The 27,544-nt window shown below is 60.0% G+C and overlaps 1 protein-coding gene and 1 long non-coding RNA gene across 2 annotated transcripts in view; one reads left to right on the forward strand and one right to left on the reverse strand.

The window, feature by feature from the left end:
- The window catches only part of CASZ1 (castor zinc finger 1), a 62,668-nt gene that overhangs the window by 27,112 nt on the left and 8,012 nt on the right, over window positions 1–27,544 (reverse strand). Inside the window, exon 3 of the mRNA XM_040471513.1 lies at window positions 34–510. Coding sequence (XP_040327447.1) covers window positions 34–510 — 477 coding nt within the window. The remainder of the gene's footprint in view (window positions 1–33; window positions 511–27,544) is intronic.
- On the forward strand, window positions 15,230–16,237 carry LOC121020981 (uncharacterized). The gene is made up of 2 exons (XR_005786387.1): window positions 15,230–15,307; window positions 15,765–16,237. It is a non-coding gene; the product is annotated as an uncharacterized LOC121020981 (long non-coding RNA).

Raw genomic sequence — 27,544 nt, forward strand, 5'->3', positions numbered from 1 at the left:
TGCGGCTGTCTGTCCGAGGCTTCAGGCACCTACCCGAAGCCTGCTTGGTACTGGGGCCGCTGTCGTCCTTGGAGGCCGCCCCGTCAGACTCCTTCTCCTCCGTGACGCCGCCGCCATCCCTGGGGGGCTCTTCGCCGTGGTCCTCCTCGTCGCTGCAGCCCTGGGGCTGCACCATGTAGACGCCCTCGGGCGGCAGCTCCAGGCCCTCGCGGCCGATCCGCCCCAGGCTGGGCGCGGGCGCGGGCTCCTCGCTGTACTCGCCGTTGACCCACTTCTCGATCACCGCCCGCCTCTTGTCTTCCTCGCTGCGGACGCCCCGGGCCACGCCGGCCTCTCGGTCCCGCGGCCGCAGCGGGCTGCCCTCGGGCTGGGGGCCCGCCTCTGCCCCCTTCTCCACCACCACCTGGCGGCTCAGCTTGGCGCAGATGGCGTTGAGCTTCAGGCCGCCTTTGCGCTTGGCCGCCATTGCGGGCTTGCCTGCGGGCGGGTCGGTGCACCGGGTGCCTTCAGCTGCGGGGGTGGAGGGAGAGGTCAGAGGGTGCGGCCACCACCTTGGCGGCCAACCCCCCTCCCCCACTAGGCCCTAGGTTTTCCGGATCCCACCTTCCTCACGCTGCCCCTGGCTGGGGCAGCGGTTGGTGGGGGGGGGGGGGGGGGAGGATGTCTGCGCCCCTCACCAGACTGTGAGCTCCAGCGGCCCAGCTCGCCCAGCGCCCCATCCCTAGAGCCTGGCACCGAGGCCGGCGTGCACTGGGTGGTTCAGGACGGTTTGGAAATGAACATACGAACGAATGAATGAACGACTCCTCAAACACGAGGGGCAGGCTTCTCAGCACCTGGTTCCCGGAAGCGTTCCCTACACTTGCTTGGCCCTAAATTCCTCTTCTGAGAGGCGGGCACACACTGAGGCCCGCCGTGGCCTGCCCCGTGGGGAGATCACCCAGAACCAGGGACCGGCCCGAGCCAACCTCTTGCCCTACTGTCCCGGCCACTGGTGGCTGGGACCCTTCCCCCTCTGAGTGTCTCGTCCCTGGCAACTCCCCTGCCAGACTTGGTCCCTGGACCCCACCTGACTCCTACTCCTGCTCACTGGAGAGCTGTGGCATCTCTTCCTGTTCTCCCGGCCGCCGAGGGCCCTCTGAAGGCCTCTGCTTTTCCTCACTCCCCTTGCTTTCACAGACCCTCTTTTGTCTTCTCTGGCCATTTCCTTTCCTCAAGCCTCAATCAGGGCCACTCAAGGGCAGAACGCTCACAGTGTTTCCAAGAACCGCTCATCCTTGTCTGAGGATCCCACTCTGCCCTCTCTGCCACAGCCACAGCTCCTTCCCTCGGAGGCCTGGCTGACTCCAAAGCCCACTTCCCAGCCCCGAGAAGCCACAGCTGGAACAGGCTGGGCTTTCTCAGACCCCCAACGGAAGGCCCAGAAGCTGCAGTTGTTGTTCCTGAACGACACGGCAGCCCGACAGAAACTCTTTAATGCGGCTGCCGGGGTCTCGCCACCTCCCTCACGGCTGCTGGGCGGGGGCACCCAGGGGTCCAGGGTCGGGAGCACACGGCGGGTCCGCTCACCACACAGCCTGGGACCTGCCACCAAGGCCAAGGGTGGACACACATACACATTTTGTGTATATGTCTGCCTGTCCTCCACCTTTCCATCTGTCCGTTTAGTTGGCTCCTATCGTGTGCCAGACCCTGCGGTGTGCATGGCAGACGGCCTCAGCCGATTTGAGCACAGGGGGCCCCACTGGAGCCTCTCAGTGGCAGGGCTCCCTGGTGTGTCCCCCAGCAGAGGAATGGGTGTGTCTGAGTCTCCACCCACATTGGTCAAAAGGCCGAGTGAGGGCAGGGGCTCCGCTTCCAGGGCTATGGGCAGAAGGGGCTTCCCTAGAATATAGATCAACACCCTGCGAACCCCCACACACAAAAGCCCACCAACAGGCATGCTCACACAGGACGGCCACCCCTGCCTGCCTGGGGACCCTGTCCCGCAAGGAGACTTGGCTCGTACAGACGGGTGGTTGTACAATGCCCAGTGGCCCCAGACCTGCCTCGAAACCAGCTGCCAAGGTGGCCTCAAAACCGGTGTATGGCCTCACCTGGCCCAGGGACCCACCGGCCCCAGCCCAGTCCAGCCAGCCGACTGCCCCAGAAGGGTCTGCTTGGCTCACACCAGTCGGCCCAGTCTTGGGGCCCTGGCTCTGCCGGGCCCCACCCCTGCCCAGGCCATGGGCCTACTCTGCCCAAGTTCATCCGCATCTCCAAGTGTGTGCCGCCCACACCCAGGTCTCCAAGTGCTGACGTGGGTTCTCCAAAGTTCAATGATGGTTCCCCTAGTCACAGCATCCCACCCAACCTCTGGGCCAGCTGCCAGGCTGCACGACACCAGGCTTGCTCCAGCAGACCTACAGGGAGCAGGCCTCACCTGGCCCCCTTGGTCCCCTGCCCTCGTGGGGACGGGAAGGGGAGAGTGGGGGAGCCTGCTCTATTTTTACCAGGAGGTAAGCAGCCAAGTGTGTAAGGGAGACAGCAAATGGATCTATAAATATTTATCCCAAGGAAGAGGGAAGCAGAAACTCCCAGGGCTGCACTTGCTGCTGGTGACACCCCCCTCCCTGGGCTCCCACCCATCCTGGAGCCTCGAGGCACTTGGGCCCACCCAGGCCAGCCCACCCCCTCCTGCTCTCCGGCGTGTGCCTGGCTCGGTCCCTCCTGGGCCCCCACCAGCTGTGATGCAGCTGTGCACCCAGGGCCCACCCCCCGCCCACAGGCCCCTCTGCTCCGCCTACACCCCCCACACCTGCCCTCCAGCTGCCGCTCTGCCCCAGCCCACCTGCCTTCCAGATGTTGCCCTCCCTCTGACTCTACTGCCGATCCCAGGGGTAGAGGTGGAGAAGGCGTGTGGGCCTGGGGTGCAGGGCAGGAGGCAGAGGCTGGGGCAGCGGGTGGGGAGTATGAAGGAGCCAAGGTCCGAGCTGCTCGCCCATCCGCCTTCCGGCCCACTCCGTGGGGTCCCCCTCCCCTCCCCCTCCATCAGGGCGCTGGGACATACAGACTACCCCCCTCGTGGTCTGACCCCAGGCTCCTGTCCATGTAAACATTCCCCCGACTTTCTTCCCTAAAATATAAACGCCGTGGCCGGGCCTCAATGGGAGGAAGCCATCCGTCCCCGGCCCTGTCACTGCCCCTTTCATCTCCTTCCCGCCACCAGCCTGCCCGCTGCTCTATTTACACTGGACACTTCCTCTGGGAACAATACTGCCCGGGAGGCAGGCTTGGGCCAGGGGGTGGGAAGGCGAGGGGAGTCCTGCACTGCTTACCCAGGGCCGGGCTCCAGAAAGGAGGCCAGGGGCGGGGCAGCGGAGGTGAGCCCCAGTCAGGCTGGGGGAAACAGGGGAAAACTGGGGAAAGGAGCGACGGGTAGCCGCACGTGCGCAGCCGGCCCAAGGGCTCTCCTAGCTTCTAGTCTCTGGCCCCGGTGCCTCCGCATCAGTGGGGTGAGCCCCAGGAGGCGGCACAGCACGAGGGCATAGCCTGGCTCTCCCGCTTGTTGGTGGAAGGGCCCCAGGCAGGCTCCCGCCCTGGGAAAGGGCCACAGGACTGTAAGGTGAGAGGGTTCTGGCAAGCCAGGACCTGGAAGAAGGCAGCTGAGCCCTGAGAGGGACAAGCAAGCAGGTGTGGTGCACCTCTAGGCACAAGATCCCAAGACCGGGACACTTCACCGGGGCCAGAAGAAAGAGGGGACACCAGAGAGGCTGGGGGGCTGGGCTGGGCTGGGGGCAGGCTGTCCACTCAGCAACAAACGACCCCTTCCCAGGTCTTCCGACCTCCTCTCCCAGGGCTCCAAACTCAACCAGCCCCCTGCAAGCAGTTCTCCTGTGTAAGCTGAACAGATCCTGCTCAGGGTGGAGGAAAGGAGGGGCAAAAACCAGACCGTGCACATCTCCAGGTACGGTCTCCTGATGCCTCGTGATGACCTCGTGAAGCAGGCACTGTCATCATCCCATTTGATAGAAGAGGCAACTGATCCCGGAGCCGTGAAGACACCCAGAGCCCAGGCTCACAAGGGGCCCGGGCTCTGCCAGGAGCTGGGCAGCCACCGTGTCCCCAGTTGAGGCTTCTGGGTGGGCCCTAGGAAGTCCCAGTCCTCTCTTCCCATCTCCTCCTCACTCCCTCTCCTGGTTCCCATAACACGGAGCCCCCTAAAGTGTTAACTGCGATGGGTAAAATGGTGCAGCAGATTGCTACAATAAATAATTTACTGATATTTATAAATATTCAAATCAGCCAGCTTCAGAAATCAAATGAAGGGAGGGCCTCGGGAGAAGGGCCCGTTATGGCAGGAACCTCATCACTCCCTCCAAAGGCTGGGGAAGGCCAGGGCTCCTGCCAGTTATGGGGGAGACAGGGGGGCTCCTACCACTGCACCTGGGCCCCCTGTCCCTGATCTCTGGGGATGAAGGGGTTGGGGGTGGCTGGAATGGCTCCACCTCCTTGCCAGGTTGAGACCAGACCCTCCCCTGCCCCGGGCAGCCTGTGTCAAGGGGTCGAGAGGCTCCAGTGCCCAGTGCCCACTGCCTGGGGCTCGAAGTTGCTTGTTCTGCCCTGGGTGGGGGGGGGCAGTCCCTGGGGGCTGGGCAGGCCTGGCAGCAGCCCCCCCCCCCCACTTGTGAGTAATGTGTTTCGGGGCCGGGCGGCCTGTCAGCTACCAGGCTCCGGGTGCTTTATGGGCTCTGCCTGGTGGCTCTGAACTCCCTGGTAGGAAATAAAGTTCTCCCTGTGCGTCCCTTCTAAACATTTCACTCAGTGGAAACGGTGTTTAAGAAAAATGAGGACATATTTCTTCCTAAGGATGCAGTGTCCCCTTTGGGCAGCCTAATGCCCGCTGTATATCAGGAGGTGGGGAGGCAGGGGCCAGGCACCGGTCCCCTGGGGTAGGGATGATCCGGGGCCCCCCTGCCTGCTGCCAGGCAGCTCAGGGGCCACAGACACTGCCAGGCCACTGGTGGCCGCCCTGTGGCACGGCCCAGAGTGATAGGGCGGCTGGCACCCTCTGAACACCTCCCCTGTACCAGAGACCGTGCTGAACACTTCCTGACGTCAACTTCAGTGACCCCCCCCCCCCAACATCTCCATGAGGCTGTTGACCTGTCCCCATTTCCAGATGAGGAAGCAGAGAGAGCCTGGTGAGATTGGTAACTGCCCACGGTCACTCAGTGTCAGTGCTGGAATCGGACTCCCATGGGGCTCGGACGCCCAAGGCCACGGTCTCACACCCCACACGCCCCCCTCCCCGCTCCCCAGCCTCCCAATGGGGTGGTGGCAATGTCAGAGCTTCCACGCTGCCATCCCTAAGAACTTGAACTTGACAGGCCCCAGTTTTCAAGTGATGCATCTATGTTCATTCAAGACACCCTCTGAGCTCCTTCTACAGGCCAGGCCCTGGGCTCAATCCTGAGGACAGCATGAGAGCAAGACAGACTGTCCTGGTTCCTGCCACCACGGGCAGCTCAATTTAGACAAGGGGACAGATGTTCAAGCCACCATAAGCGCAATCACTGTGGTGAAAAGTCCAGGTGCCACAGGAACAGCGAGTCTGGGAAGCAAGGAAGGGTCCCTAGAGACACGTGCTCCCCCCAAGCTCCCCGACCATCCTTCCCACCTCTCTCCTCACCTCCCCCACCAGCCAATTTCTGTGTTAACTCCCCTATCTCCTCCAGCTGTGACCCCCTACCCCAGCCAAGACCTGTCCCATAGGAAAAGGTGTCCTTCTCTCTTGGGCCTGAGCCCTCCCCTCCCAGCTCAGAACAGAAGGGCCGCGCAGCTCGTGCAGGTAGGAGAGTGGTCACTGCTCCCCGGGACTCTCAGCCAGGCCCCCTGGTCCCCAACAGCTCTAAGACGGGAAGTGGGGGGGCCAGGATGCTGGGCCCTACTTGCCCCCCTTTGTTTATTTATTTATTATGATTTTTTAGTCCAGTTAAAAGGTTTACTATCCAGACGCGTCTAAGTGGCCTCACTTAGCGTAAGTAACTCTATAAATCAGGGGAACTGTTAACATCCACCGCACAGGCTGGCTATCAATCTCCCCCAGGTCACAGCCAAACAGGAAGGGGAGAAAAAAAGAGTTACCACCCAGGGGAGATTTAAAACACACACATACGGCACACACACAGACCGTGCACGCGCGCGCACACTCGGGCGTCTCCGTGTTTGTACAATCATATTATAATTCACACGTGCACATGCAGAACGGCCCGGAAACTGGCAATGCCGAGTGTGGTCACGGTAACACAGCACCAGCAGGGTTCCCGCGGCCGAAAGGGAGTCGGAGCCTGAGGGAGGGGAGCCTCCAAAGGGCCCCCAGGGCCGGGCTCTCGTGCCTGAGCTGCCCTGGCCAGCCAAGTGGCTCTCGAGGGCTGTGGAGCGTCTCTGCTTGGTCCCCTCCCCTCTCTGTGGCCCCTGCCACTGCAAACCCAAAGGGCCGAGCTTTCCCCTTTTGTGTGCCCAAGGTGAGCCCTCGGCAGGGAGGTGGAGCCAGAGGAAAGAGGCAGGGAGGCTGTGGGCTGCAGGCCCCCACAGCGGGGCATGCTGCGGTCCCTAGGTATTCACCAGCCGTGCCCGAGACCGGGCACACCCCAGACGCAACACGTGGAGCGGCCGGCTGCCTCGGAGGGTGCTGAGGCTAGCTGGGCGTCCAGAGCCGCTCTTCCGCAGGAACACCCCACCTTTTGACCGGAGTACGTGCGGCCGGGCGCACAGAGCTCAGACACAGGCTCCCACCCCATCCCCAGAGGGGGCCCCAGGCCTGGAAGGACCCACCAGCTGGGCCACACCAGGCACCCGAGTGGGACAGGCCTCTCCTGGCACCCTCTGTGGATCCCCAAGACAAGGCAAGGCAGCCCCAGGGTGGAAGGCCTGCCCGGGGCCCACCTCTCCCACCTCGCCCCGGAGGCCTCCTGGCTCACCCGCCCGCCTGCCCGCCGCATCTCCCGTGAACTCTATTTCTCTTTCCTCTCTGAAAACAACTGAGCTGTAAATACTGTTTAACCTTCTCCCCCCCTCCCCCCCACCCCCTCCCCTCCGCACTATAAAAACACAAATATGCCATAACTCAGCCGGCCCGGCCGCCCAGCCTCCAACATGCCCCGCGCCCGGGCCTCTCAGGAAGGTCATTACAAACGACTTTCCGATTCACTGCTCCTGAAATAATTTTGTGTATTAAAACCTGAATCTGCACTTTCTGGGGCCGAAAGCCTCGCTTAATTATGGCGGGTGTCCTTGGGACGGACAGTGATCCTTCACTCGCCAGCCCGCTCCAGCCCTCCGCCCGCCAGCCCGCCCCCCTCCCTGGGCCCAATCTGTTTTCAAAGTGTGTCTGTCCTTTATTAAATTGTTTTCTTTTCCACATTATCAGTTGCCATGGAGACCTCATCTCTCGGATTATTTGAATTTCATTATATCTATTGATTTGGGAGCATTTCATCTTTTTTATTGTTTTTCTGTCAATTTTCAAAACGAATAACCATCTAATTTGCGTCAGTGCTGATTATGTTTGTCCCTCAATAGAGGTCGGCAGCTGCGCTGGGGAAACAAATCAATGAAAAACCATCATAAAACTCCCCACTCCAGTCTCCGGGATGTGTGGGTGACATTCCACGCCTGTGAGAAACACACTCATCAGCTCCAAGTTCGGCTACGGAGGCAGCGGCACCGCTCCACGTCCGCCTCCTCTGGCCTTAATATTTAATTTCGCGATTTGGGGCATTATTAGTGGTGTTTTTATTAGTGCGTGTGCATGTGAGTGTTTGGTGGTGGGCCGGCTGTTCCGTTAATTTGTGGGTGAGGCTGGGAAACCCCAGAGGAGGGCAGGGCAGAGGGTGCTAGGGGTGCGGTGGGAAGTGGAAGAAGCAGGTGCGGGGGGGGGGGGGCCCCCGGGGGGGGGGGCCCGGGGGGGGGGGACCCTGGGACCAGGAGGACCGCGATGAGGGGCTGGAAAAGGGGGGTCGCAGAAGGGGGACCAAGCGAAGAGGAGGAAAAGAGGGAATTCAAATTGCTTACTTTGTTGGTTTTTTTTAAATAATTTATGCAATTTTAAGCATTTATGTATAAATTTTTTAATAAGCCACCCTGGAGCAGGATGGCCATTAACATCCCAACGTCCTTCTGTCCAATGGGCTGGCGGAGAGGATCAATTTCTGAGAGTACTTTCCCTTTTTTATGACATGATAAAATGCTTTTAAAGCAACTTACACAAATATGGAAATTTTTTTTTTCTTTTTTCCCCTGTCCCCTCTCCCTTCCCCTAACAGCCTTCTCATCCACCAGGGAAGGGTGTGCGGGCACGCGCGCGCACGCACACACACACTTGTGCTCCTACTGCTCCCTCTCCTGCTGGGGAGGGGGGCTGCGGGGGGCTGGCAGGGAGACAGCCCCAGTTCTAACTGGAACTGGCCGCCTGTCCTTCTAACAAGGGCATAAACTTTCATTACCCATGCACGCAGTCAAAGACAATTTAGGGAAACGCGCTGCTCGGAAAAGGAAAACCTCAGCGATTCGTGACCCACGCTGCCGCCATCTGGGGGGCTCTCGCCTCCAGCGCTCAGGGGAGCCCGGGCCCTGAACCTCTGGCCCTGCCCGCAGGAGGTCAGGGGGAGGGGCCCTTGTGGGGGGCGGGCAGCCCTCCAAGGGAGGGGAGAGAGCAGAGGGAGCCAAGAGTCTCCGCCTTGGCTAGCTGGGAGCACCCGGGCAGGCCAGGGGACAGTCCCCCTTATCGTGCTCTCTCCCCACACTGCTTCTCTAGCCCCACTAGGCATGGGCCCTGGAGGGCAAGCACAGGGCTCGTGCCTTTCTGCCACCCAGTGCGGGCACAGAGCAGAAGCTCAGCTCTGATGGACAGATGGAGGGATGGAGTGAAGACAGTGTAGGAAACCCGGCCCAGATACCCTCAGGCCCAGGTGCTGGAGAAAGGCCCCCTGTCCAGGTGTCACCTGCTCCGGAAGCCGGTCTGGGGCAGGAGTGCCTCTGGGTATAGGGAATGGGGGGCACTGGAGTGAGAGGGGGCGGCCTGGCTACCATCACCCCTACCCTGGGCCCAAGCCCCAACTCCCCAAGACGGAGCCAGGCCTTGTGAAGAAGAGGCCAAGTGGCCTATGCCCAGACTTGGGGACAACTGTACTTCTAAGTTCTCTTCACCTTGCAGCCCCTCTCATCCTGATGCGGGGGGGGGGGGGCGCCCCCCGGGTAGGGACCGAGGGGTGAGCCCTGCCCAAGGGATACCCTGCAGCGCCGCGCCTGGCCCTCCATACCATGCTCGGGCAACCAGGACTTTGGCAGCTTCCAAATCAGACAAGTCGACATCAGAAACTTGGCCCCCCAATTTTAAGAAAGTTAGGTCTCTGCCCTGGGCCTCAGTGTCCTCATCTGAAACAGGGCTTCCAGCATGGCATCGAGTGACATGTCTGGCATGTGGAGCCTGCCCTTCTACTGGATGGTGACCGCGGGCAGGGTCCTGCCTTAGGAGGTGGAAAGGCTGCTTCCTCCCTGGCCCGGGGCTGGCGTGGGCAGGGCAGAAAGCCCAGCCTCCCCGAGACCTGGGAACTCTGGGTCGTCCTGCTTCCCCCCCCCCCCCCCCAAAGAGCCCAGCTCTCTCCTTGGGCCCTCGGCCGTCTAGGCTGCTGAGGGCCCCATACCCTCCTGCCCTCAAGTCTCAGAGCATCTCTTGGGAGACTTCCCTCCCTCTGGGTGAGCCTGACCCTCCGGCAGCCCAGGAAGGGCTCCTTCACATCCTTGGTGGCAGCAGCCAGGGAGCACGCCCGCCACGGCCAGGCCGCCCCAGCCCTCAGTGGGGACCCAAGGGGAGCCCACCCTCTTCCTCTTCTGTGTTCAGATCCCCCCCCCTCCAAACTGTCATTAAAATAACAAGTTTCTGTTACAATCTAAACATTCCCACATCGCATAAAGGGTTATATTACACCCGAGTCACTCCCGGGCCCGTGTTTGCACAGAAAAGCTCACGGCAGGTCCCCCCTCCTGACGAAGTGACTTATTAAAGTTTAAACAGTAATTAACAGAACAATAAAAATAAAGGGATGTTTGGGGAGTCATAGCGCACACAGGGTTTTCGGCAGTGCCAGCAGATTTTCAGTGCCCTGTGCTGGCAGCAAAATGTGACTGTGGAGCCAGGGGGGACGGAGGACGGGGCCGGGACGGGGCCAGGGAGGCTTTGGGCCTAATGGGTAAGGAAGCAAAGGCAGACCGGAGAGAGGGGAAGAGGGGCCCAGGGGGCTTATTCGGGTTTGTGCGGGGCCACTAGCCCCACCAGGATCTGGAGAGGCGGGGCGGGGTGGGGGGGGGTTCCCTATGAGCAGGAGAGAAGGCCTGATGCTGGCAGGAAACCGCCCAGCCGGGCTGCTGAGGCTTCGCCAGGCCAGAGCCCAGCTTGCCCCAGGCACTTCCGGGAGCCCGGTGCCTCGGTCACATTCAGCCAACTCCAGCATGGACCTGGCTGGGGGAGGGGCATGGGCATCGCCAGACCCTGCCGTTAATGATTCCTGGGGCTGGACCCCAGCCACTTGGGCTTCTCTCCCAGTTGGGCAGGTACCTCTCCCTGCTCCCGTGGCCGGGGGAACCACACACCCCTGAGAACTCTCCTGAAGCTACTGGCCACTACTAAGCAGGAGCAAGGCCTCCGGGAAAAGAACTTCCTCTCTGCCCTCTGGGAAGGGGAGATGAGCTGGCCCGACTCATGCTGGGCCCCACCTGAAGGGAGGAAGCATGGGGCTACCTAGGTCAGCGTGGGCCCCCACTGGTTGGAGTCCTCACTCACAAAGGGCCTCAGGCATCTGGGCCTGGAGGGCTGGTCCAAGGCCAGGCCAGGCATCTTTCACCCTCTCTGGTTCTCCCCGTACAAGCTCCGCCTAGAGGCTCAGACACCCAGCTGTAGGGGATGGCAGACAGCAGGGGAGAAGCCCCGGGAAGAGGGGAGGCTCCACCCGGATGCGGCCAGCATGCTCTGCTTTCTCCTAAAGCCTTGGGGGCCAGACGAGGAAGCGCTGGTGGGAACCCTTGGAAGCCACAATGCACGTGTGTTATCGCATACCAGCCAGGTGATGGTCACCAGGTACTGCTGGGCTGGCCTTGGACTTACCAGCCCCCAAATGCCCTTGCTTCTTCCCTCTCCCAGACTCCCTGGCTGGGCTGTCCCAGGCTCCCTCCAGAGAGGCTCCCTCTCTCTCTCTGACCTTACAATCTCAAGCCCTTGGCCAGTCTTGCTGCCCCCGCCTGCCCATTGCCTGTGCCTGTCCCTCAAGGAGAAGCCACTACATAGGATTCACTCCCAAAAGTGGTTTTGGGTACAGCATCCCCAGTGCATGTTCTTCCCACTAGGTCAGAGCAAAGGGCCGACGTGGGGACACCACGAGGACCGTAAGAGCACCCTTCAGCCTGCTCTCGGCCTTCTCCACCTCCCTGTGCCTCGCGCGGTGCACCAACCTGCCCAGGCCTGCCTGGGGATCCACCTGGGTGCCTGCCCCCGCAGCCTGGACCGGCATCAAGCCCAGAAAGCAGCCCCCCGCCCAGGGAGAGCAGCCCCGCTGGGTCCCTGGCACGGGCTCCCAGGCTGGTTCCTCCACATCACAGCTGCAGGGGCTGACGTGAGCAGCTGCGAGCCACACGTGGAGGTGAGGTGCTGGGCCGGGGCCAGACACTCCCTCTAGCCCTGTGTCTCCTGGGATCTGGTTCCTGGGCAGCTGGCAGGCATGAAGGGCAGGGAGTCTGGCTCTGGCTGGCCCCCGTGGTGCCTAGCCATGCCCCTGCCTCTCACCAAGTTCCTGCAGGCACAGCCAGGAGAGTGCTGGGCCCAAGTGACCTCAGTGCCGCCTGGGCTCTGGGCGCGGAGAACTTTGCCCTGAAGACGTGGAGAAGAGCCAGCAGCTCTCCTCCCCCTCTTTCCTGGGCAGAGTTCTTTGGGGCTCCACCTCCTTGCCCCAAGATGAGTGACTCATGGCTACAGGAGAGTGGAGGGTCAGGCAGAGGGAGCTCAAGAAGGGGGGAGCAGGTGATGCTTCCCACCCACCCCCCCCCCCCAGCTGCTCTGCTCGGGAGCCAGCCTGGGAGGAAGCCAGGGGCTTAACCCCCCTTGCTGCTGGAGGAGGCCCCCTGAGGCACCCAGCGCCAAAGCTGGGGCGGGAGAAGGGAGATACGCTCTGGGTTAGGATAAGGACTGGCAGAAGGAGGGCAGGTAGAGGGCTTTTAACAGGTGCATTCTAACATGGGCAAACCAGGAGCAGTCTGTTCATCCTCATCTGCCCTGTTTCTAGAACCCTCCACCTTCCCCCCTGTCCCAGGGGCATGGTGAGGAGCTCTGGCTGCATAAGGAGCTCGGGAGGGTGGGAGCTATCAGAGCACAGGCTGTCCTAGATTTGCACAGAACTTTAGAACTGGAAGGGAAGTGGGGCCCAAGAGGTTGAGAGGCTGGTCAGAAGCCCCGGTCACTAACTTGTCAGGACCAGACAAATCCAGAGCCCCAACTCCCCATCCCGGCCCTCTCATGGCCAGCAGATCAAACTGCTACACATCTGTGCTTTAAAGGGGGGAACTTTGTACATGCCAGGGGGATGCTCCAGGGCCCAATGGCCCCAAACACCACAAGGGTTCGCTGCTGGAAAAGCTTCAACCCCACACCGGCCCACCTGGGCAAGGACCCCAAGTGGCTCTGAACCAGCACCTCCAGGGCGCAGGGCCTGGAATCCAGGCTCTCCGCTCTCTAAGGGAAGCAAAAGGAGAGTCTGGCTCTCTGTGGCCTGGCTCACCCACTGGAAAGGGGCAGAACATGTGGGTGGGTGACCAGGTGAGGGAGAGCATGCCTGGGTGCATGGGGGTGGTGGGGGCGGGGAGAGCAGGTGTATTGGAGGGAGGGGGCCTTCCTCTTGCAGAGAACTTAGGAGTTGTGCTGTGAAGGGGAAGCAGAGGGATTAGAGGACGGGCCTGGGAGAGAGGAACCTCCAGGAGAGAGGGTGGGGACGGCAGCAGGTGGCAGAGAGGTGCCACGGCTGACACTGCCACCCCTACCCCCACCCCATAGCCGGCCCATCTCCACAATCCCCTTGCTAAGGCCGCCAACGACACGAGGGGACTAATTTAGGAGTATTTTTAAAACTGTGGCCCTGGTGGAGGGGTTTAGCAGTTGTCAGCCATCTGGAGTAAGGAATTACCGTCACCTCCCTGATCCTATAGCCCTAAACCCAAAGCTGGTTACAGCTCGAGGGGGAGGCGGCAGGTGGGTGGGGTGGGGGCCTGTCCCTGGGAGGTGCCCACAGGCCTGGGAAGCGCCTCCCCTTGCCCCGGGAGGGGGATGGGGGCTGGAGAGGGGGCTGGAGAGCCTGGTGTCCTCTGTGCCCACTCAGGCTCCCCCGCCCGCTCACGCACGCTCGCTCCCTGGGCCGCGCCGGCTCGCGCAGGGGCCGTCAGGTAAATTAGATCTGAAAGCTGACAATTTCTGACCATATTTCCTTGATTATTTCAAACAAATGCACAGCAGCCGCTGTAAGGAGATTAAAGTGACATAAACGTCCCGAGTGGGAGGGGGGAGGGCAGAGGATTCAGGTCACCCCCATCCGTCCCCCGCCTGACAGACGCTATATCGCTATCCAATCCAATAAAAAATCCCCCCCTTTTGCTTTAATTAATTTTACAGCTAGCTTGCTTAATTACTTTCAATCAAAATCCTCCTGCCATCGCAAAATTAGAGATGGTTGAGCTCCATTAGCCTAAATTCTTCATTTCCATACAGAAAAGAGGCTGTCTGCGTAGCCAGCCTGGGCCCCTGGCAGGACAGACGCCCGTCTGCCCGCCCGCTGCCAGCCAGCCCACTCCTGGCCTGCGCTCCGTGGCTGTCTCTGGCCTGTGCCTCCCCACCCCCACTCTGTTCCACCGCTGCTCCTGGAGGGGGGATGGCGTTGAGGTCCAGGAGGGTACACTCCCCCCCACCTTCCAACTTTTCCCCCCAACTCGGCCAGGGCCTGTGGAGCTGGGCTGGACAACCAGGGCGGGCTTGCTCCTGGCTGAAGGAATGGCAGATCCTGGGACCCTGCTTTCCGGCTAAGGGGCCCCTGCTGCTCCCCTGGGGAGCCTAGTCTCCTGGCTGCCCAAGCCCAGAGCAGCCAGTTCTGGGTCCTCGGCCTCAGGCCTCCTCAGAAAGCAGAGCTCCTGGCAGGGCAGGAGCCCTTCCAGGCTCGCACGCAGGCCCTGGTCAGTGTAGACCCCTGGAACCGACATCACCCAGCGTCCCCTGTCCGCCGTTTCCGGGCCGGGGTCCTTGCTCCCTGTCTGAGCCACTCGAGGGCCAGCTGTCTCAGTGGTGCTAAAAGGCAGTGCAGCAGCCCCCACACACTCTGGTGTTCTCCAGGGGGCCTCCGCACGGGCCCCTCCTGGCCCTCTCTCGTCCCCGGTCCCCAGCCCGCAACAGCTGCTCCTCCGCCCCCAGCAGGGCGAGGGTGGGTGGCGGGTCTGGGCTCTGTCCACATCCTGTGCCTGCACCGGCGGCGCTCTCCTCCTCCCTTCCACCTGCCTCCTCCTCACGGCCCCCAGCCCCAACTCCGGAAGCTCCACTTCAGGTTTTCCGAGCTACAGCCCTGAGTGTCACCACGGGGTCCAGCCCGACCTGGGCTCCAGCTGATTAAGGATCTGCAACAGGATGTAGGGATTACGGTAAAACCTGGCTCCGGATCTACAGGGGCAGGGGGCCAAGTCCTGACTCTGGGACTCCCCTCCCCTCCCATTTATTTCTGCCTGCTTCCTCCCTCTCAGCTGCCAAGGGCCCAGGGTGGCTGAGCCTCCGGGTCCTTCCTGGGGTCTTGGCTGGACTCTGACGAGTGGATGATATAGGGTACCATTAAGGGACCCAGGGCGAATCTGGCAGAAAGGCAAGATCAGGACGGGTGGGGAAGGGGAGTTATGGCTGAAATCTGCCCTGGACCCTTTAATGGGGCAGGAAGCTAAGCTGGTCTTCCTCAGGGAACGGGTATGGAGGCGGGATGTCCCGGGTCTGACTTCTGGGCAAAGGCAGAGCCAGGTGGGGAAGGAAGAGCTCTGAAGGCTTGCTGAGGCTCTCGTAGGCAGCGGGCCTTAGGGCTGTCCCGCTGCTGTGGCTGCACGACTCCAGGGTGTCAGGCCACTGTGGTCAGGTGGGGCAGCCGAACCTGGACCTCCAGAGCCTGGCCTCTGGGACGCCAGGGGCCCACTGGTCTGTCTACAGGCTCCTCACTGGTCTTGCGCTAAGGGTCAGCCCAAGTCCTCTTCTTCCGGGGTCCAGGTGAGTTTCTCAAATATATCCCAGACACCTATAGGCGTGTATTTCCCAGGGTCAGGGACTCAGGGAGGATGGTTTCGGGTGTCAGAGGGCTCCAAGTCTGATGGGGAAGGCACAGCAGCACTGGGGCCTTCCACACACCCCTGGAGGCACAGGAGGGAGGCCAGCTGTGAGCTCCAGGAGGGCTTCCTGGAGCCCAGGCCCCGGCTGTGCCTGGGAGGCCAGCAGGTGCAGGAGGTAAAGAGGGGTAGTAAGCAGACACACAGACATGCCACCGTCCCAGCTGGGCTCCCCGGGGCTCCGACTCCGACTGCAGGGCTGCCTGCCACACAGGTCTGCCTCTTCCCTCCTGCCCCCTCGTCAGTGAGTCATCAGCAGAGGTGCCTAGGAGGCAGGAATGATCAGAGAGGCCTGTCCTCAGTGGCACCTGCTGACTTCCTGGCTGCTCTCCCTCCCACAGGGACAGGGCTGAGCTGGGTTCCTGCTCTGCCCCCAAGCACCAGGCCTGGCACAGACGGGTGGAACTGGTAGAAGGGAGGCTGGAAGAGTGAGTTCTGGGCCAGTTACCCAGGGCTCGAAGGAGCACAGCCCTGGGGCCGGCACAGCTCCCCACCAACCTGCCAGCCAGTGCCTGTGTGATAGGGAAGCACCCACCTCCTTCGACCCAGGGCCCGGCTGCCCCACCCTGACCCCACGCAAACTTCGGAGGTCCCAGGAGAAATTTCATTCCTCCTGGAAGCCCTCCGAGATCACCACGCTCTGTAGGGTCCCTTCCTCGTCCTCTCATGACGCCCTGCTCCATGCCGTAGCACTTCTGTAATAACTTGTTTAATTACCCTTCTGTCTCCCTAGACTGCAGGACCCGTAGGATGGGACTACTGTTTTAGCAGAGCGCCTGACCCAAATAAATATTTACTGAATGGATACAGAAAACTAAGTGCTTCTCAAGTTCATCAGGGGAAGAGCTGGGATCGGGGTGTGGGGCGGGGGGGGGTGCCTGACTTTCGTACCAAGCCAGCCCTGTGGAGCTCTAGGAACCTCTCCTCCCTTGGGTGGGACTGAGGCAGGAGCTCTTGGGTCTCTGACCCTCTTGAGCCTCAGGCTCACCTCCAAATGCCCTTCGCAGGGCTCTGCCTCGAGAACAAAAGAGGCCCCAGTTGTCCCAACATTTCTCTGGGAGAGGAACAACTGTTGCTGGCCAGGCCCTTTCAGAATAAACCCAGCAACTGTTTGTATTGTGGTGCACTTCTCTCCCTCCACCTCCTGTCTCTGTCCCAAAAAGGAGAAAAGGAAATTGAAAAAAGATGGGGGGGAAAAAATCCCATCCCAAGCCCTACCACCTCCCTACACCCCCTATCAAGTCTGTCTGAAAACGTTATTAACACAAAGAGGGCACAGGGACAGCCACCTGCCATTGCAAACAACTGGGACAGCCGCAGCAAAGGGTGAGGCTGTGAGATCAGGGCCCAAAAAAAGGAGAAGGGAGTGAAGGCTGAGGGGGGGAGAGATCAAAGCGAAGGGAGAGGCTGTGGAGGGCAGCGGGGGATCTGGGAGACCTGGCGCTGCTAAGGTCCTCGAGGGAGAGAGAGGTCAGAGGCCTGCAGAGATGCAGGAACCCGAGGGCCCAGCAAGGATCCCAGGGCCAGGCTGCACCGGGCAGGCAGGAGGTGTCCGTGGGGGCAGTGGCTGCAACGGGGGGGGGGGGGGGGGGGGAAGAGGGAAGGAGAAGTTGACTGGGGAAGAGGGAGGGAGGTCTATTAAAAACCTCTCAGTGCATAACACAAAATGTCAGGGTTTATAGCTTCATTCTTGGCATTGCCGGGACTCTGAGAACCCTGCACAGAAATGTCACCGCTTGTCATGTTTAATCACCTGCTGTTTGTTAACACCTTCCCTGCAAGGAGCCTGTCTCAATCTGCCCCTGGGCCCCCAAGGGACCCAGAAACAGAAAACATCCCCGTCTCCTTCTCCGGGCTCTTGGCCCTGCCTTGGGGTCTCCAGGGAAGAGCCCCATTCGCCTCCCAGGAGCCCCCAAATGACCCTTCCTATCAGGCAGGCCAGGGAAAGGGGCTCATGGGGTCCAAGCAAGGGGCCACGCCCTCTGGCCGGGGCCAGGGCAGGGCGCTCCCAGCTGCCTACTTATCTCCTGCTCCTTCCACCTGCCTTTCTAGGGCTGTCTGTCTGTCTGCTCTAAACCACCCTCACTCCCCTACCCTGGGGGTGAGAGAAGATGAACAGAGGCGAGCCTGCTCAGATCCCTGCAGTCTAGAGTTTACCAGTCTGTCTGCTTGAACAGCAACTGCCACGTAACATGGAACATTCACAGCCACTGTCCTTGTAGTTACAACCCAGGATCACACCATCTGGGGTTCCGGCTTGGCTCACTCTCGGAGCATGCTTTCCTGAGTTGTTTAGACTAGGAATTCTCAGTCCTACTGCCCCATAATTCCTTCCTCTGGGGTGGGGGTAGGTGTGTGGTGGGAGGGTGGAAGGAGGCCACTCGAGTGGCCCCAGTGTTCCCAAGAACACCTGACGGCTCCCTACCTCTCAAAGCAGCGTGGTCAACGCCAAGAAAGGAGCTGGCTGGGTCCTCTCTAGGACTACACCTGCCGCACTCAGTACGGTCCCCAGGCTCAAACCCCACGCAGGCACAGCTGTCTGTAAAGCAGCAAGTTTATCCTGTATAGTTTCCAAGGAGGCCCCATTACTTCTCGAAGCAAGTCTCCCGGTGAACCAGGGGCCACGTCCCGATCTTCCCCTCCAGCAAAGTCTATGCTTACACAGAAACACGTCCGACAGTCGCACATCTGCCAACCTGTCTCCTAGGAGAATGCCCATTCATTTCGACTCTCTTCCTGAAGGGCCCTGTGTCCAGTCTGCTCATTTCCATTTCACCAAAGAGACAAGTCAGAATGTTTTCCAAGTGCCCTTCAACCCATGGCTGCAAACAGATGGGAAGACCCCTTTCTTAGGGGATGGGCAAGAATGAATGCCTCCTGGGGAGGCTTCCTCCAAAAAGCTCAAAATACAACTGTTATAATGAGCGCATTTTATTTTGCAGGGAAGGCCCCGGGATGTGTCCACGTGTTACAGGTGGGATACAGGTGGGGCCCAGAGACGTCTGGGGCTGTGGGTCAGGCAGCACAGTAAACATCCAGGACTGGGCTGCCACTGGAATGGTTCTCCAGAGAGTCCCTCTTCTCCGTGGGAGGCAGTCCTGCTCCTTGCGTATGGGCACACACCCGTCAGCGTCTCTGGGCCTCCTGTCTCCCCACCTGTTAAACAGGGCAACTCCCTGTGTTCCTCCCAGGGAACCGACAGGAGAAATGGGACCCTAAATGTGGCGTGCTCTGAATGTCTCAGAAGGAAGGTACTCGATAAACTCACGGGCGCTCTGATCATGCTGCCCGTTGAGCCGCATCCTCACCATGGGAGCAAGGGCTCAGTGCTGAATGGGTGGGGCGTGGAGGGGGGTGCACAGGTTCAAGTCCTTTCCTCTGTCCAGCAGTGGTTTCCCCGCCGTGCCTGGGGAGGGGTGCGTCACGCCCAGCCGGGTTCCGCGCACCCAGCTGAAAGCAGCAGCCCACGGAGCTGGGCGTTTGAGGCGAAGCCAGCTGTCAGTCACCCATCCTGGACAGAGACTATTCTAGTTCGCGAGGTGTGTGGGCTCTCCCGGACCCCAAGGGAGGGGCCGTGTCAATCAGTCCATCCACCTGCCTCCAGAACTGAGGCGTTCACGGGACGTGGATCTCTCCAGTCCTGGGCGGACTGGGGCAGCTGGTCACCATGCTGGTGACTACACGGTGTGACCGATGGAAAGTGCTTCTGAAACTGTTTCCTTGGGCGTCAAGAGACGTGCTCTACCACCTGGGCGGCCAGGCCACCCAGGACCTTCTCATGCCTGGGGGCATCTCATGCTTGAGCCTCTCCTACCTGGGGGTCTTGAAAAGCTGGTCCCCGTCTCTGACAGGGACCTTGAGCACACATGGAACACGTCCTCTCAACTCAGCAGGCCACAGTGGAGCCCCCGAGGAGCCAGGGAGCGGGGCCTGGCCTGAGGCTTAGGGGAGCCACTGGTCTAGACCTGTTTTGCCCAAGCCACCTGGATTTATCAGATGAGCATGGCCTCCCAGCCAGGCCCCCTGGTATAACCCTTCCATTAATTTACTATTCGATGGGAAATTACTCCTCACCCAGGAATATAAGTTTTCATCTTATTTTAAGTTAGATTCTTAAAGCAATTAACAAGGCATCTGGCGATGACTTCACCGCTGTGGCCGGGCCCTGGAGCGGAGAAGGGCCGCCCTGAAGCTGCACAGACCCCTGGCTCCAGGCCCCCGCGGGGAGTTCAGGGGGAGCCGGGAGCCCCTAGACACCTGTCCTGGGTCCTGGGAGGGAAGTGGGGGGCACGCTGTAATCTCGGATATTTGCCGTTGATGGAAAAACGCCTTTCCAGCACCACCTGCCCCGTGAACCTACTGGTGACAGTTGCTGAAAAGCCCCAGCAGCTGGTGCCACGGGAGCATTTTCTATTTTTAATTGTTTGATCGGAATATTAACTCATCTAGGTCCGTTCCCAAGACACGCTTCCCAGCCAGAGGGTTTCCCCCATTTCCCAGACCTTCCTCTCTCTCTCCCTCTCTAGTCAGAAATCAACTTTGAAATTTAATAATTGGAGACACAGACCTTGGTGGGTTTGCAAAGGATCAGAGCACTGGCAGCAGGGAGGGGAGGGGGGGAGGAAGTAGGGGCTCCTCACCCAGAGGTGCCCCAAAACGGACCTCTGCTCTTCTCTCTGAGCCACTGACCCGAGGCTCCTGGGCAGCAGAGGCTGGCTCACGCTTGCTTAGTACCGCCAACTCCTGCCAGAGCCCTGCTCTGCCTGGCCAAGGAGGACTCAGTCTCTCCCTCTCCCCTCTCGGTCAGCCCCACTGACCGTCGCTCGCTTGCCCATCTTGAGGGCCACGCCGAGGGGCTGTGGACACTCAGGAGGCCCCTAGGGAAGGAGGCACGTGCCCCTGGGCTCAGACGGGGTTGGCAAGGGGCTGACTTTCCTTTCAGCTTCCATCTCCGAAGGGAAGGGAGGGCAGCGTCTCTACGGAGCCCACGGGAGAACCTGGCAGAAACTCCTCTGTGAGTGCAACACCGAGGGCTCGTGGCCCAGACCCCAGCAGGAAAGCCGCACGCCCCAGCCCGTGCCAAGTGTCACTCTAGCTTGAGACAGACCACGCTGCCGGGAAGAGCCCGCCAGGCACAGACCCAAACCCTCCGGCCCCCTCGGCCCTTCCTAGGAGGTCCCCCCAACAGCCCAGGGGCTACCTGGTCTCCTTTCCCTACGCGCCCTTGGCCCCCCTGCTGTGCGCTTCCTTCTCAAGGTCACAGGGCTGTCCACGCCAGGAGTATTTACTCACCAGACCGGCCCTGTTAGCGGCACTCACCACAAATATGCTTTCTGATAAAGTTGGCAGAAAAAAAGTTCTAGAGCTCAAAACAATGTCAGAAATCATCCCCCGCCCCCACCACATGAGGGTGAGTGAGGTGAGGCCTGCGACCGGACCAGACGGCACGACCAGCCGGGAAGAGTCCTGGGGGAGGCTTTTGTCAACTCTCACGGCTCTCCTTCCTGTTTTACTTCCCAACATACAGCCTGTTGCCAGGGCACCGAGGGCTGGGGATGGTTCGAAGCTAGTACTGGGTCTTGGCCCCCAAAGGGTGCGGCCCAGGAGCAGGGGCACGCGGAGCGGTGCTCTGCTCCCTCCGGCCAGGAGCCCGCTCGGTGGCCTCTTACCTCTGCTTCTCCCCGGCCGTCTCACCTCACTGAGCCCCCTTCCCACCCACCCGCCCTCCCTCAGTGCACATGGGCTTTAATGTTTTTATTACCTGTTTGACTCGCTGCCTTATTGCTTCTCCCCTTAATGGGGCCGTAACCGTGGAAACGAGGAATAAACGGCCACCAGAAAATGAGATGATTAAACAGGTCACCCTGGCAAAACAAACTCCGCCGAGGAACCTCTGGGGGTGGGGGGAGGGGAACCCCTCCCCCCGCCCCTCCCGGGCCAGAAGGCTTGGACCAGACCCTTGGACGAGGATGGGGAAGCTCTATCCCTAGAACTGGGGCAGATACGCCGCGGCGCCCCCTGCTGGGTGGTGTGGCACCTGGCCAGTCCCTCCCCAAGGCAGCCCACCTGGCTTGCTGCGGCCTGGGGCTCCTGGCCTAAGGGGGTGGCAGGGAGGCAGGCCCTGGTCTACAGCGAGGGGACGATCTGAGCCAGGGAGAAGATGTACTTCTGGTTGACGGTGACGTGGTGGAGCCCCCACATACTGCATCTCCTCAGCATGTTCCCTCCCAGGGGTCCCGAGTTCATGGAGAAAGCCCTAGAAGAAAAGGCCAATGCAGGCCAAAGCTCAAGTCCAGAAGGTTTCCTTTGGGAACCCCTGGTCTTTGGAGACAAAAAATGTGTCCATCCCCCTCCTCCACCCTGCTCCTGCAGGCAGTGCCCTGGCCTTAGGCCAGAAGGCGACAGGGAGGGTCCTCTTGGCTTTCAGAAGAGTCTCAGTGGCCCAGAGCCTACGGCACCAGCACCGGCAGAGACTGTGAGGCCAGAAGCCAGGGGGAACCCAGAGGCAGTCTGTGGGAAGCTCTAAGAACCACAGCCGGCTCAGGAGGAGCCCAAACGCCATGACGGGGGGGGCAGAAGTCCCAGGTCTCTTTCTGGCACTGGGTCCACCTCGTCGCAGGGGTCCCGGGACTGGGAACAGGACTCAGAGAGGACAGACATGCTGCCATGATGTCTGCTTGGGGGCAGATGGAGACGGGCAGGGGAGGAAGCACAGGAGAGTCCCAGACCACCCACTGGCTACTGCCCTCTTATCTCCCACAGGGTAGCAGGCTGCGTGTGCCGAGATCCTCCCGGGCCCAAGCCAAGGTCAGCTAGTAGCTAACGCAGGCCCCCATCTAGCCACGCAATGCCCATCTTTATCCTGTGCCCCCTTTATGTCACCTCCTAATCCCAGCCCCACTCCTTCCTGTAAACCAGGCTGTAGAAAGCTCTCAAGGAACTAAAACGCAGGTTCCCAAGGGAATCGGCCAACGTTTCCTGCCTGCCTCCTGCTGCCCCCACTAAGCCGGGAGGCACTTGGCGAAGAGGCACATCAATCAATCAATTCCACCAGCCCTAAAAGGGGGAAGGCGCGAGACCAGCCCTGTACCAAGCGCTGGGAGACGTCAACACAGAGCTAACTCTAATGGTTGCCATTAGGAGCAGAAGTAGCAGAAGAAAGTGGGTTCCTGGCCTTGACCTCCTGGGGACCAGGGTACGGAAGTCTGAGCGCCACCTGGACACACTACTGCCAATCGCGTGACCAGATCCACGGACACGCAGGCCTCCCGCCAGCCTCTTGGTTCTTATCTCTTTCCAGGACCAAGTGGGTATGAGGCCTGCAAGGAGGAGGGGGCAAGGGAGGCAGGAGGGCCTGCTTTAGGGAGCTGGGTGGCCTGGACAGAAAGGGCAGAAGGCTGTGGCTGCACAATGGAAGCAGGAGTTCTGTTGGGGGCGGTGGTGAGGAGTACAAGGCAAGACACAGAAAGGCCGTGTGGAAGCCTAGAAGGTGTGGGGGGTGCAGGGAACATCCGTCTGCATCTGTCCCAATACCTCCCATCCTTTATCAAGTTCGAAGGCCACCCTTTCACAGAGCTCCCTGCGCTCTCCACTCTGCTCCTTTGCCCCGTGTGACAGATGAACACACCTGTCCCCCTCCACCAGGCAGGTCCTGGAAACCAGGGAAGGACCAGGCGGCCTTCAATTGTGCAGCAACGATAGCGGGCGCTCCCCCAAACGCTTACCGAATCTCCGACCTCATCACCCACGTGGGGTCTCTTTCCAGACAGGGAACACTACGTCCTGATGACGGTGGGGTGTGAGGATGCTATGCTACGGTCAGGCAGCCAGAGAGGTGAGTGCTGGACCACCAAGCTGCCACCTGCTCCTTCTTCCCCCTGCCTTATCCTGGCCCAGCTACCCTGGAACAGCTGCTGCTTGCCTTGGGGACCCACAGGCTGGAATGACTACAGAGCAACTTCCACTCCCCAGCCCCCAAAGATGAAGAGGAAGAGAAGGAAAAGGAGGAGGAGAGAGACAAGGAGATGTGGCAGCAGCCAGGGTGGTCAAGGTTTAAAAACCAGCTCAGAATGGGCAGTGGTAAAGGACACGCCTTGGGGCCCGGGGGTGGAGAAACGACCTGGTCCCTCTGAGAACGGTGGGCCGGCCGGAGGAGGCTGATGGCAGCGGGCCAGGCAGGCGCACCACTGACCCGGCGGGGTCCAGGCAGAGGAGTGGGCGCCCAGAGGCTCCCCGGGCCGCACCCAATCCCCAGCCCAGGGACTTGAGCCAGGGGCAGCAGCTTTAATGAGGGGATGCTGCTGCGTGGCTCAGCCCTCCAAAGGTGCCTCCGTTTATTTTATTTTTCCATCATAAAAACCCAAGCTGCGACTCAGCCAGATTCCCTGGCCGTGGGGGATGGGGGAACGCCAGGGCAATGGGGAGGCCGCACGGAGGTCTGACTAACTGACCCCGGTGCCCTTCTTGGGGAGAAGAGTTAATGGGTTCTCCTGGCCGGTCCCTACAGGAAAAAAGGGCCTGGGGTGAGTCCCCTCCAGGGATCCTTCCAGATTGGCCCTTGCTGCCTCTGCCTCCCGTTACAGGAGAACGGCTACGCCAGGACTTTCATCCTGAGATCTGTTCTGATGTCTGATAGCTCGGACCAGGGCTGGGTCAAGGGCCACTTCACGGTCCAGAGGCACCCGTCTCAAACGCCTGCCTCCAAAGACAAGGCCCAAATGATGTGCTTCTCACCTCGTCCATTCAACCCTGCCCCCCAAGACCGAACCTCCCCGGTAAAATCAAGTTGGGAGTTGGAAAGCCAGAGACTTAAAGGTCATCTGATGCTCAAGTCCCTGCAAACGTCACAGCCAGCCTCTGTTTGAATGGTACCAGGAAACTCGCTACTTCCCAGACAGCCCATTCTGTCCTTGGCTCTGACGGCTCCTTCCTGCCAAGATGGCACCGGAGTACCCACCCCCTGCAGCAGACTGGCAAAACCGGTGCCCAACCTGACTGCAGGGACTGGCCCCAGCTTAGACTGGTCGAGTGGGTGTATCTGGCCAAGTAAAGGCTTGAGGAAGGAAAATCGAGGGCAACCTGCTTGGGCTTCCTCCACAGCTGAGGCCAGGGCCAGGATGCAACGGTGGTGGGTGGGTCGCACGTGTGTGTGGGGGGGGGGGGGGGCGGTTGGTACACAATACCAGGGTGCCCCGGCCTGGAGTTCCGGTAGACCTTATCCCAGGGAAAAAGAAGCAGGTCTGGCTCAGCGAGCAACCCCGATTCCTCCCACTGACCCCCGTCGACAACATGGCTGCAGCCACGGTGCCAAGTGGACAGTGCCAGCCCTCTCTGGCCCTCTGTGCAGTCCGTGGCCATCCCCTTGAACTCACTCTCTTGCCTATCTGGCCCTCCACCTGGGAGAGCCCAGCCTGGATCTTGACGGACAGCTCTAGCCCTGGACGGCCCCTCCTCTTCTTCTCATGCCCCCCTGAGGAAAGTGGGGCAGTGACAACCAGATCCGGGGGGACCAAGGGCAAGGTCCTTCTCAAAGCTCAGCTGCTGCTTCACAGCCATTTCGCCTCTGCCTCCGGTCTTGTTGGGGCCTAGCAATAGGCCTAGTGGGGCCTAATCCTGGGGAGTTTCCCAACTGCAGGATGGATTTACCTGTGTCTGAAAGCTCCCTCACCCGCCCCTCCCCTGCCCGGCTCCCTCCCCCAGGGAAATCACTCTAAAAGGGCCTAATGGAACTATGTCCTCCTCTCTTCCTCTCTCTCCTCCCTCCCTCCTCTCTTTCCCTTTCCTTTTTTTTTTTATTAGCATTTGTGGAATTTATTCCCAAACTCTCCTAATCTTCCGTACACAACCATTTGATTTGCATAACCCAACCCCCTCTCATAAAAACTGGCTGCTAGTTTAATTAAAAAATGTAAATTTGCTGTCATCTCGGGGCCTGGTGAATTAGGACGACATCGGCATTTTTTATTGCTAAAGACGTCCAGATTGATCCAGCCCTTGGCTGAACTATGGTGGGGGAATAGGGGTCCACATGGTCCCCGAGGATCTTGAGGTCCTGTTGTCCCCTCCTGAGAAGCCTTGGCTCTCCCATCACTGAATGACTTATGGCCAGAGTGCTTCAGGACCTGGACCTGTCCCAGGCTGGAGATGATGCTAACCCATGACCCAATGCTTATAGGATCCCTGGTGCCAGCGACTCTTTGGGGCCTGTGCCTTGTACTGTGCCAGAGAAGCCCTTGGTGGAAGCTGTCCGTGGTCCGCCCTCCACTCTCCCCAAGAAGGAGCCCCTCACAGCACCAGCAATGAGCCCTGGCCAGCGACGAGGCCTCTGGCTATGGCTGTGTCCAGGAGAACATTCCAGATGTCGATGGAAGACCAGCATGGAGCCAGCCCAAAGATGGTCTCAGAGGGGATCTCAGAGTTCCCAACTGCTTCCCTTTTTTTGTGAACAGGGAAAAAAGCGCTTTTCTTCTGAAGTTCTGAAATTAAGTGAAACTTCCAAGTTCAAAGAAAAGGCGGAAGGGTATCACCAGATTGCTCCTCCAGGAAACAGTCAGAACTCTGACACCCTGACCTTCCCTCACTGAGTGGCCAGAGGGCAGGCCCGGGTCCTGCTCGAAGAGCCTCGCTCCAGCTGCAGGAGGGACCAGTCCACCTAAGTGGCTCTTCTAGCTTCTAGGACAAGTTTCCAGAGGCTGTCCCTGGAATGCGGGGAGAAGTGAGTCTCCCTAAAGCCCAGGAGAGGTGCTACAAGAGGTTCTGCCACCCACAGGCCCAGGAGGCTCTCTCTCCAGTCGGGGACACCCTCCAGAGGCACTTTGGAGCCCTGTGCCCCTAGCAGACTGGAAGGGACTGGTCGGTGTAGGGCAGGAGGATGGATGCCAGCTCCAGCTGGCACCCAGGTCAGGAGGAGGAAGAGGAGGAAGGCCCGCCTTCCAGCTGAGTAATGCTTGGGTCCACTGTGCCCGCCCACAAGCAGAGGCTCCTATGCCCCAGGTAGGGGGTGGTGCCAACCAAGGCCCATCTGTAAGGTCTGCTTCTGGGCTGGGTTGGGTGGGGGCCCTCTTTCTGAAGAAAGGGGGTGGGGCCTGGGAGAAGGAGGCACTGATTAAGGTGGGGGTGGAGGCCAGGGAGGGGCAGGGTGACAGAAGTGGCCTTAGACACCTTCACCACTTTGCCCAGCAGGGGGTGTCACCCCCTTCCTGGGCACCGGAGGTCCCAAGGACCTCCACATCTGATTACCAGAGATCACACCTGGCTGGATGCAATCACAAGCTCTGAGCCACCCTCTCCCCACAAACACACACTCACTTCCCGAAGTCGGTCACCATGTCACCGGCCCTGCCCACCCCCCTGCTGCCTCCTGCCCTCTCTGCCCACTCCCCTTTGACCTCAGGAGGTCAAATGTCAGCTCATGGGTCCCAAGGGGCAATGCCATGAACTTGGGCCCCTTACAAATAACAAGCCCAACAGCCCCCTATTCTTCTATAAATCAAACACAAGGGTTCAGAGATCAGCCTCAATGAATTTTCAACCTGTTTACTACTGAGTTCTTCCAAAAACATTTAGAAAGAAGACAGTGGCTTTTGTCAGGCTGGGATCTGAGGGTCCTGGTCAAAATGTGGTTTCAACAGACCTGGCGAACTGAAAGCCTGAGGCGCTTATGGTAAACCTCACCCTGGGCTCGTGTTGGAACCCCAGATGAAAAGAGAAGCAAAATATTGAAAAACTTAGATTAAAACCAATAAAAGCTCCAAAATATCAGGATAAACTGCCCCAGGCCAGCATCATGCTATCTGGAACCCGAGCCTAAGGCGCCATACTAGGCCCTCTAAAACCCAGAATCCAAATTTAGTAGTTTGTCTGGTGTCCCCCTGGGGGAGGGGAGCGAAAAGGGGGGATGAGAGAGCGTCCTGGGCCCCTCACTTTGAACTGATAACAGCCGCCGCATCCCACGGATTCTCAGGTGAAAAATACTCATTAGCCATAATAAGCAGCTTGATCATCCGACACAGCCTTGTCCCAAATAAATTAAATTCCTTTACCTTGAGACAGTCGCCCCGAAACCAGACTAACCACCTTTCCCAACAGGACGCTGCTTTCAAAAACTAAACCACCCCCCCCC

This window comes from Herpailurus yagouaroundi, unplaced genomic scaffold (assembly GCF_014898765.1).
Source record: "Herpailurus yagouaroundi ecotype Mexico unplaced genomic scaffold, PumYag 77, whole genome shotgun sequence".
Lineage (NCBI taxonomy): Eukaryota > Metazoa > Chordata > Mammalia > Carnivora > Felidae > Herpailurus > Herpailurus yagouaroundi.